This window comes from Monodon monoceros, unplaced genomic scaffold, assembly GCF_005190385.1.
Source record: "Monodon monoceros isolate NGI ecotype Baffin Bay Population unplaced genomic scaffold, NGI_Narwhal_1 Super_Scaffold_12, whole genome shotgun sequence".
In the NCBI taxonomy this organism is placed as follows: Eukaryota; Metazoa; Chordata; class Mammalia; order Artiodactyla; family Monodontidae; genus Monodon; species Monodon monoceros.
The window spans coordinates 31,420,166-31,431,436 of NW_021703768.1; the positions used below are offsets into that span (position 1 = coordinate 31,420,166).

An 11,271-nucleotide genomic window follows, 5' to 3' on the forward strand; every position below is an offset into this window, starting at 1 on the left:
TATTCCTATGTAAGGGCCAGTGTTTCTCAAAGTGATTTTGTGGACTGTCTGTGTCAGAGTTGAGGGTAAGAGTGGAAAAGTTAAAAATTCAGATTTCTAGACTTCACCCCAGGCTCATTTAGACTGAGAGATTGGGGCTGGGAATCTGCATCTTAACAGGTTCTCCAGGTGATTATTTTGCACACTAAAGTCTGGTAATAATAAAAAAAAGTAATTATTTAAAACAAAGTACAAGTGATTAGCCCTTCTGAAAATTCAAATATATGGAATAGATTATTTTGATTATAGAGATTCATACTGAAGATAGCTCATTTACATAGAAGAGTATTTCCCCCAGGGTTTTTAAAAAAACAGCAAGCTGCTATGTTGTATTTAAGATGCAAATTATTTGATCAAATATATTCCACATACAACTTTTGAAAATATGAAGTGAGGAACACCTGATAGCCAAAAGCAAGGTATATGGTAATAATGACACTTTTATATGGTAATGTAAAAACTTTATATATTATTCATTTAAGCCTCACAACAGTCCTATGAGGAAAGTGGTATTATTGCTCCAGTTTTACGTATGAGGAAATTGAGGCTTTTAACTTGACCAAAGCCATACAGATAGCAAGAGGCAGAATTGGGACTTGAACACAGGTGGTCTGGCTTCAAAGTCAAGCTTCTGCTTTTGACTACTACAGTGTACTGCGTCTCATCACAATGCAACTGATAATAGTTATTGGAAAAGTTGAATAATAGTGAAGCCGAAAAGACTATTGTGTGGCATAGTGGAAGAATGCTAGACTAAGAATCAGAAGTCCTGGGGTTTAATTCCTGCCCTGAGACTCACTTACCTTCACTGAGACTATTTCGCCATCTATGAAGTAAGAGAGTAGAGTTACACTAATGCCCAGCTTTCATATGTGTGTTTGAGTAGAAATTGTGGCACACCGTTATATGTTTCATAAATGTGAGCTTAGAGAGGGCATTTTGACGTTACCTGGGCTGCCTCAGGCCTGTGTGCTCTTCAAAGATTTAATCATTCTAACTTGTTTACCCACTTACTGATAAAGTAGCTAATGGTGATTTTAGAGGGTTCCTTTTGTTTTTCCCTCTTTTTCTTTTTTTTTCCCCCAGTTTCCACAGGTTTCATATATGTCCCTTTCTCCACCCTCACCCAGTCTTTGAACTCTCACACAAGCATAATGAGTTAGTATGTCCTACTTAATGAGTCTGAGATGTTTTTTAGCTATTTTTAACTATTTTCCAAAATATTATGTGTTCACTTCCTGAAGAAGATAGAACATTCTTTATCTAGAAATATCTTGTTGCCTCTCATCTTCTTATGCATCCGTAATATTTTTTATGTATAACTGAATCACTTTGCTGTACGCCTGAAACTAACACAACATTGTTAATCAACTATGCTCCAATATAAAATAAAAATTAAAAATAAGTAAGTAAATAAATAAACAAATAAAAATTATCTTTGATTAGCTCTTCACCAGAAAGAAGGGACCATTTCAAGTGGAATCTTTTGGTCAAGCCTTTATTTAATCTTAATAATTCTGCAATTGTGACGACTGGGTCAGAGTTCATCTGGGCCGTATTCATTCTAACAGGGTTAACAAGTGTGTCAGATTGTCAAGTCATGGCTATAATTGACTTCGGCCTTGAGGTTTTCCTTCATAATAAACAATGGGCTCTGAGCCAAACAAGCTTGTGGTTGATAGTCACATACTGATGATTAAGTAAGTATTACAAGTGATTTCCCCTCACACTCATTCTGTTACCCTGGAGCTCACTTTATGCTTTTTGAGTGAATCATATCAGGAGAATATCCATAACTAAAAAGAATTTGACCTGTGGACTTCCCATTGCAGCCAAAGACATTTTGAGGCTTCTCTCTGGCCTGAGCATTCAAGGAGTGTAGAAAGCCTAGGTTAGAGCTTAGTCAGAAGAGAAAGGACAGCCTTTGAATCTTTGAAAAGACACTTTGAATCTCTTACACAAACATTGTATCCAAAAAATGCCCTTGGAAAAGACTACAGAGGGAATTTTTATTCATTACTGCCTGTTCTATGCAAAATTCCTCTGGATGGAAACATTGAAGGTGGGACTCTGTTTCTGTTGGGCTTCTGTCGTTTTTCTGTAACACACAGTTGCTGGAAAAGACTCCCTTTGTACAAATAACTTTGAGAATTCAGTTTGAAAAATGTTCCAAGGGGGAAATTAATCAGCACAAAGTATCAGCTATTCAGAATGTATAGATTTGAGAAAGACATTTGCTTAAGCTTTTATATGTACTTCATGAAATATTAACTATTAGCAAATGCAGAGTTTACTGAAGCTAAAACAAAAAACCCATCAGCCCTCCTCTGATTAGTTTATTTAATGGTTAGCAGTAAATAACTATGTTGCTATCTAATCTGCTCTCCTTTTCTTGGTAACTCTAGTAAACAAGATGACATATATAGTCAAGTGAAAAATGTTTACTATTTGCCAAGTGAGTTAATCAAACTGGAAAATACAAGTTTCACATCAGCCTTCTGTAAGTTTAAGTTTTCAGTTAACACTTAGAAAAATGGGTAAATGTAGACAGTAAATCAATGAAATAAATAGTCTGGATAAAGCTGATTTCAATAAGGTGGATACTTTAATGGTTCTCAACGAGGCTTACCTTATCCCCTTTAGCCTGTTGAGCACACACAGTGCTTTGGCTTAATGGAATGTTCCCCTTATCTTCTTTTTCTTCAGGTCAGTCCCTTTGTAGGCTTTTGTTTTGGGCAACTGAGGTAAGTCTGCCATGAGGTTGTAAATTTGAGTTGACAACTTCCTGTCTCTTGAGAAAGGAGGTAATAGAATTACGCAGGAACTGCTTAAATAGGAGGAGACAGGGAATGGGTGGTAATGGAAATGCTTTCTTGAAGCAGTAGAATATATTTTTTGCACATTATTTATTTATATGTGTATTTCTTGAGTTACTGCCATGTCTTCAGTGCCCATTTGGTTTGGTTTGTTCTACTTTTCCTCATGGAAGCACCCAAAAGAGTCTATGTTAAGATCAGTGTATAAATTCCATTTCTTCAAGCAGCCCAGAAAGGAATACATTTTATGTCGCCAGTGACAAGGCTAGAAGGGGCTTAGAGGGTTTTGTTGTTTATTTGTTGGTTTTCTATTGGTTTTAAAAGTAGGAATTTCTGGACCAGCTTTTAAGTGCTCTCAAAACATTTTATCTTTTTGTATGTGTCATTTTGCTCTTGCTTGACATTGTTGATTTATTTTTATAGTAGTTTTCTATGTCAAGGGCAAATTAGGCCACCCCCAAGGAAGAAGTCTCCTGGTTCTGTTCCTAACTCTGCTGGAACTTGCCTAATCATCTCTGTTCTTCATTGTCTTGAAAAGTGGTGACTAAAGAAGTCTGTTTTAAACGCCCTAAATAATCCTGAACTGATTTTATTTTTTTATTTTTTTGGTCTTCCTCATATATGGATTTCCAAAAAATCTCAAAAGAAAAACTGCTGGAAATAAATTTAAAGATAAAAATTGCTGACAAGAAAGAATAGCTACAAATTTTAAAGCTGTAATTCTCTCACTTTGCTTCTATAAAACACTGGCATTCCCTAGACTAGACAGAGATATTCATTGTGCTAAAGTCAAATAATATTTTTTGAAGAACCTGGTCTTTATTCAGCAGACAACATACAGCTCTTATGGAAGGTGCTGAACTATGCTGTAAGAATGTTGGTTTTGGGGGCAGGATGGATTGGAATGAGGGAAACTTCCTTCCGTGGGCCACGTCTCCCTTCACCTCCCCATGCCATACTCCTCTGAGAATGAAAGACTGCTCCTTAAAGGGTGGCCCTGTGAGAGTGAAACCTCAGGCTTCATTGCTTCACCAAGCCTTTAGTAGCATCATACAGGGCCAGCTTCTCTAGATGTGAAAAATATTTTCCTGCAGTTGGAGGAAGCTCATCATGTGTAAAAGTTTATGTTAAGAAGACAGATTCTTACTGCACAGTCTGGTTTCAGCGCCCTGCTTTCAGAGCCTTTCTTTCCCAAGCAAGGGGAGGCATGGAACTGCCAGCAGACGCTACTCACAGTGTGCTCCACCAGCTAGTGCTGACAAGATAAGCTTAGAAAATTTTATAGCAATTTGATATATTTATCGAATCAAATAAAAATTTTGGATCTGTATTTTGTAGTCTTTTAATTTTTCTAGAAATATTTATCTGCAAGTGGTGGGAAATTAGAAGACAAAGTCTGGCCTTGCACCACAGATGGTTTGAGAAGCACTGCTTTAGGCATGGCCCCAAGTTGGAGGCTAAGGCCCTTTCCAAGGTGCCCCCTTTTTTGTCCCGGGAAGGGGGTTCATTCTTCCTTATACCCAAGTTCAGGAGCCTACTCTTCTGTCTTTTTAATTTTGGTAAAATACACATAACATAAAATTTACCATCTTAACCATTATTAAGTGTACATTTCGGTGGTGTTAAATACATTCACGTTGTTGTGCAATCTCCAGAACTCTTTTCATCTTGCAAAACTGAAATTCTATACCCACTAAATAACCACTCTCCACTTTAATCTGTTGATTTCGTCTTTTGATGTACAGTTTTTAATTCTGATGCAGTCCAGTTTACCTATTTTTGTTGTTGCCTGTGCTTTTGGTGTCATGTCAAAAAAATCATGGCCAAATCCAATGTCATAAAACTTTCCCCTATGTTTTCTTCTAAGAGTTTTATAGTTTCTTCTCTTAGGTTTGGGTCTTTGATCCATGCTGATTTAATTTTTGTATATAGTGTAAGGTAAGGGTCCAGTTTCATCGCATATGGATATACAATTTCCCCAACATTATTTGTTGAAAGGAGCCTAGTTCTTACACTCAGTTATTATCTACCTGGGCAGTGAAATGAAAGGAAAAGTGGTATGCAAGCATTGCTGGGAAAATTTGGACACTGATTTATGCCTTGATTTTGGCAGTTTGGGGAAGGGGAGCATGGCTGTTGAATGCTAAGTGGAACATGAAAGCTAAGTGTCATGATTTGATGTTGTGTATACATAATATGGCTATTTTGCTGACATTTTTATTAGTTCAAAAGTGGAATTTAAAATAAATTCATGGAGTTTCACAAAGGAGACCATTCAACCTTCCAAACAAGTTGCTATCTCTTAAGTTAAAATACCTGGAGAGGAAAAGGAAACTGTGTGGTCTGGTAATTGAAAGTGACAGTCGAAGTGACCCTGGTATGAACATTTTCTCAGTGAATTTTGCTGAGTTCAGTGCTTGGGGCGGGGGAGGTTACCTCCTTTGAAAAACTAATCTCTTTCTTTTCATTTTGCCTTGGCTTCTAGGAAATTTAGTGCTAAGTTTTATGCTCAGTTACATACCTTTTTGTTCTTGACCTTTGACTCATTTTTTTGTTTTGACTTTCTTTATAAGTTAGTTACAATAAAGTACAAAATGCACCCATTTCAGGTCTTGACAAATGTATACACCTGTGTAATCACCACTTCAATCAAGATTATAGAATGTCTCCGTTCCCCCAAAATGTTCTCCCATGCCTCTTTGCCGTCATTACTCCCTTTCTGCCCCTTGTTAAATAGTTCCATTGATTCTGTGCCCTTCAATGTTAGCCACCAACCTACTAAAAATACTTCTGGAAGTAGGTGGATTATTTAAAAAAGTGACTACATAAATGAAATAGCCTTTTCAAGCTCTAGGTTTTCTTCCCGTGACCTGTCATTCAGTTTCCTTTTTTATATCCAAAAAAAGCAGCACTGCAACTTCTTAAGTACTTAAGTCTCATTGCAGCTAACATTGATGAGCTATCAAGCATTGCCAGGTATCTTTAGAAGATCATGTTATTTTTATTCCCTTAGAAATTAAGTAGCTAATTCTAAGGACTGTTTTTTTTAAACTTCCAACACATTTTATTACAAAATAGGTAGAAGAACATTATCTCAGAATAAAGGACAGTCATTTAACTTAAACACATTTTTAACTCACGGTAAAATTCACAGTATTGCCTTTGGGGTTTTTGTTTTTGCAATTTTTGGAATGTATGGCTACAAACATCCTTATTACACACAGCACCGTGGATGATGCTGAACGGAAGAAACCAGGCACAAAATAGTGAACACTCTAGGCATCATACAGAGACAGGACAAACACAGGTGGGGCTGATCTATGTGGCCAGAAGTCAGGATATGGTTACGCTGGGTCTGGGGTTAGTAACTGGAAGGGAGTATGAGGGACTTCGGAGGTGCTCGTCATACTCTGTTTCTTCATCTGGGTGTTGGTTTCATGACATGTCCAGTTTGTGAAGATCCAGAAAACAGTACATTTATGAAATATGCACTTTTCTATTTGTATTATACTTGAATTAATGTTAAAACACACACTTCATCATTATCTACCCTGGGGCTTTAGTCCTTTGGGACCCACTAATCAGGTTCAACCTCCACATTTGGTAGAGGAGGAAACTAAGCCCCTGAGAGGGGAAACACCTGTTCCAGGTGACAGAGCAAGTCAGTGGCCAAACTGGGAATGAATCCCCCGCCTGAGGCTTAGATCAAGGACTACTTACAGCTTCAGGCTTCCAAAGGATTTTTTAAACCAGACAAATTTGTTCCTGTACAGGTTTGTCTATACCCAAGGGCTCGACATCTTTGCCAGAAGGCGAAATATGTCATGAGCACCAGTTGCCTTGTTGTAGCATCTTAGAAAGCCAGTGGCCTGCTTTCTAGTAATTCAGCAACTCATGACCTATGAAAATCTGCAGCTGGTTTTGGAAATGTTAGGGCTATGACTTGTTTATAGATGTCATAACAGTGTCTTGAAGTGACAACAAGAAATATAACCAACTGGATTGTGTATGGGGACAGCTTGGGCTCTCTAGGCAGGTAACTGGAGAGACAGGAATTGTGACTGACTTATGCATGAGGAATTCTAGTACATGGCTTGCATCAGAACAACATCAGTGTGGAATGTGGATGGTTTATACATCTTCCCCAGGATAATAAAGGAAGAGCAAGAAGTAATGTAAGGGTTTTTTAATTTTCCTTCCAGTTTTATTGAGATATAATTGACATACAGCACTGTATAAGTTTAAGGTGTACAGCATAATTATTTGACTTACATGGATCATGAAATGATGACCGCAATAAGTTTAATTAATGAACATCCGTCATCTCATACAGACACAAAATTAAACAGGAAGTTTTTTCCCTTGTGATGAAAACACTTAGGATTTACTCTTAACAACTTTCATATATAGCATAAAGCAGGGTTAATTATATTTATCATGTCGTACATTACCTCCCTAGTACTTATTTGTCTCCTAACTGGTAGTTGTTACCTTTTGACTGCCTTCCTCCAATTCCCCCTCCCTCAATCCCCGCCGCTGATAACCACAAATCTGATCTCTTTTTCTATGAAATTGTTTGTTTGTTTGTTTTGAAATACAGTTGACCTAAAACACTATGTTAGTTCCTGGTACACAACATAGAGATTTGATATTTCTATACATTTCACAGTGAGCATCATGATAAGTCTAGTTACTATCTATCATCATACAAAGATATTACATAATTATCAACCCTATTCTCCACTCCATACATTTCACACCAGTGTCTCATTTATTTTGTAACTGTAAGTTTGTACCTGTTTATCTCCCTCACCTATTTCTCTCCTCCCTATACCTCCCCTCCGGCAACCACCTGTTTAGTAATATAAGGTTTTAACCCTGTTTCACTTGCCAAATAAAAGGAATTATTGACATTATTTTTACCATTCTGCAATTACCTTACTATTATGAATTGAATTCTAAATGATGATGTAAGCTAAAGTATTTCATCTTCAGATACCATGCTTTAATGTTTCCTCATAATGCAGTAGAGCTGCTTTTAAAAGGAAATCAGCAGTAGCATGACTGAAAGGGGCATAAATTATGAGGGGCAAAAATTATGACCATTTGATATTTTCTTGCAATTATTTTCTGTGTGAACGATGTAAAAAGGAGTGTCATTGAACCAGGTATGTTTACAAAACACAGCAGGTCCTAATGCAAAGATTGCTTGATGTACCGTGTGCCAGTATTACAGCAGTGATACGCAGTGATATGTCCTAAAATGCTTGTCATTTCCGTGCACTGATCTGGGTGTTTGGTAGAAGGAATGTTCATTTGTTTTGTTTTTTATTTTTGCTGCCAGGCTCAAATTACTATATATGTTATCTATTATTTTAAACTCATTAAATAAGAAAACTGTTGACTCAGATTCTCCTGTTTGTGTGCACCATAATCACGTGTACTTGGACTGCTGTACTTAAGTCTAGGAACAGCCCAGGGAGTTATAAATAAAGACTGTGTAGATTCTTGCTTGGTGACTATAGTTTGGCTCCCCCGAGCAGTACTGGTTAAACTGAGGGTGGCTAATGGATGTATGAGTTTCCACTGACTTTGATAACATTTTCATTTTATTGAAGGAAAGGACAACATACATAGTCTGCCACAGAAGGAAGAACCTTTAAAAGAATCTGAACATAATTAAATTTCCATTATCCTTTTCTTTGCCAGAAGTTTAATGCTTATCTACTAATTGAGATATAATTGATTCCCCAAATGTGCTTCCACTTGTTGAAAGTAGCAAAGTCTAATGCACACTTGCTGACTAAATTTTTCCTCTCCTCTCTAACTTTCTTTTAGGACTCAGCCCAAAACCATGTTTGCCCAAGTTGAATCTGATGATGAGGAAGCAAAGAATGAGCCGGAATGGAAAAAACGTAAAATTTGAAGAATCTCATGTGAGAGCTGTTTGCATGAGGGGGAGGGATATTGAACAGGTTTGGGTTTTTTTTTTAATGAAATAAAAAGACATTTTTATGATCAGGTTTTTGTCCTTTGTATTATTGAACCATTCAAAAGATTGGTAGCTACTCTTCAGTAAAATTGTGCTTACATTTTCTTACCTACAACTATTAAACCGTATTGTAAGTAAATAAGAAACTGATTCTTAGCTTATTACCAAGTACTTTAGGTATTTGGAAACTTTATTCAACAGTGATTGGTCTTGTACAGATTGTTATAACCTTGGGGGAGGGGAAGGTACATTGAGATGTTTGTCTGTCTTGAGCAATTCTAGGAGCACAATATGGAAACGGACATCAAAACGTTTAATATCTCTGTATAATTTCACAGCAGTTGTTTACATGACTAAATAATTAGGCTGAGTTCAAACTAAAAGTATTGCCATACTAGGAAAGAATGTGTATCTGATTATCTTTCAACATCAGAAAGCAGTGATTAGGACTTAGGAAGCAGGCTTTGAAGTCAGACCGATATGGGTTCAAATCCAGGCTCTGCTCTTTACTGTGTGGGTCACCTTGGGAGAGTTATTAAGCGTCTCTCTTCTAGACTCAGGTGATAATAGTGTAGCCTTGATAGGTTTGTCAGAAGGATAAGACATCCTTGTAAAGCGTTTATAGCACCTGACACGCAGTAAATATACACTAAATATTTGCTCTTTTAAAATAGAGCTAATGATGTTGACTTTGCCTGATTTTTATCAGTGTTAATTTTAAAAAGTATAGAAATGCTTTGTAAATGTAAAAGCTGTATAAGTAGAAGACATTAAAAATCATTCTGAATGGTCTTTGTGCTTTTGACTAGAAAACTAAAACAAAAGTTGGCAGTTTGTCCAAAGTAATAATGAGTCAATAGAATAAAATCCTATTTCATTCTCAAGCATGAAAAGGGCCACTTGTGTTGTGAGTAACAGTAAGAAAATCATCTTCGTGCTAAATTTGCCTTTTTCTCCCCTGACTTCACATCGACCTGGGGTAGTTTTTGTGTGTCAAATCATCTCCGCTAGACAACTCAGGTTTTTTAATACTCTTGCCTTCTGCCCTCCTGCTCTCATCTGTCCCAGTGAATTAAATAGGTATGAAAGTGAATGATGGCCCAAAATGTGTATCAGAAAGCTCCTGGTTCTACAAGCCTCACATACTACACTCCCTGACACCCTTCCCCCGAAATCTTTTTTAACAACCCCTTGAACTCACACAGATTTTTTTGCATCTACAGTTCTGAGGTGGCAGCGGGCATTCTTCATAGATAAATCCTAAACACCTTCATTCTTGTAAGCTATTTTCTGTCCTTTTCTTCTCCCATCCCCGTCTTCATCCCATTCCCCTTCCCTTATCACCTAGCTTAATAGGTAAGAAGAGGAAGAACTAACATTTGCTGAGTGCCTACTATCTGATGACTACTCTTTTAAGCTCTTTACCTGCATTAGCTCATTTAATCCTCACAAAAAAACCCATGAATAGGTAAAATTGCTAAACCCACTTTATAGATGAGACAGAAGAAGTCCAGGATATCAAATAATCTGTCCGAGATTACATTTATGGAATACAGTATGAAGATACCCAAGATCCCTAGACATCAGTAGTTAAAAAGGTACTGCCCCAAATTTCCTATTCTTGTTGAAATACACTTCATCCAAAATCAATTACAGACTAATATTTTGTTCCAGCTGCTTAGGATTTGTAAATTTATTGCTTCTTGGATAAAATTAAAGCATTTCATGTTTTTTCCCGTCTTAACATAAACATTGCACCATATGGAAGTATTCGTCTTGCACAGCCAAATGTTGCAGTGGAGGGCTGGAGGGAGGAACAGAACCTTGATCATAGTGGTCTTGGCAGAGTCTGCTATGAGGTAAGGGAAGGGAAAGGCAAATTTAGCACGAAGATGGTTTTTCTCATTGTTACCCACAGCACAAGTGGCCCTTTTCATGCTTGAGATGATCTGTCTCACTCGGGAGAGTTTTGTAAAAAAAATGATTTTTTTCCACACGAGATTATCAAAATACACATAAGAATTTCCAGTCTCGATTTTGGTGACCAAGGACCTGAGAGCTGGGATTGGACAAAGAGTGGGTGCTCATTTCATCCGTTGTTTCAGTGCCAGGATGGTGACCCCCCACCCCCCACCCAGGCCTCAATTCTCTGACCCCATATAACCTTGTATTCCTGGTCCCGGTCAACTCCATTTCTGTTTGCTCGAATAAGGAACTCGAAGGTCATAATAATGACCCCTCCCTCACTCCCACTCCCATCTCATTTAATCACTTGCCAGTTTCTATCCGTGCTGTCTTCTGAATCTCTGGTATTTGACCTCCATGTCTTTCCCTACTGCCCCGACTAGAACTGAGACCCCCTTTTATCCCTCACCAGGACCTCAGGAGCCTCACTTCCAACTCATCTCTCTGTTTTGCATTTGG

The 11,271-nt window shown here is 37.5% G+C and overlaps 1 protein-coding gene across 3 annotated transcripts in view; it reads left to right on the plus strand.

The window, feature by feature from the left end:
- WDR70 (WD repeat domain 70) overlaps positions 1 to 8,873 on the plus strand; it is a 307,123-nt gene extending 298,250 nt beyond the window's left edge. For all 3 annotated transcript variants that reach the window (XM_029216477.1, XM_029216478.1, XM_029216479.1), the window contains one exon: positions 8,694 to 8,873. In XM_029216477.1, the coding sequence (XP_029072310.1) occupies positions 8,694 to 8,781 (88 nt within the window). In that variant the 3' untranslated portion in view covers positions 8,782 to 8,873. The remainder of the gene's footprint in view (positions 1 to 8,693) is intronic.
- Positions 8,874 to 11,271: the final 2,398 nt, after the last annotated feature.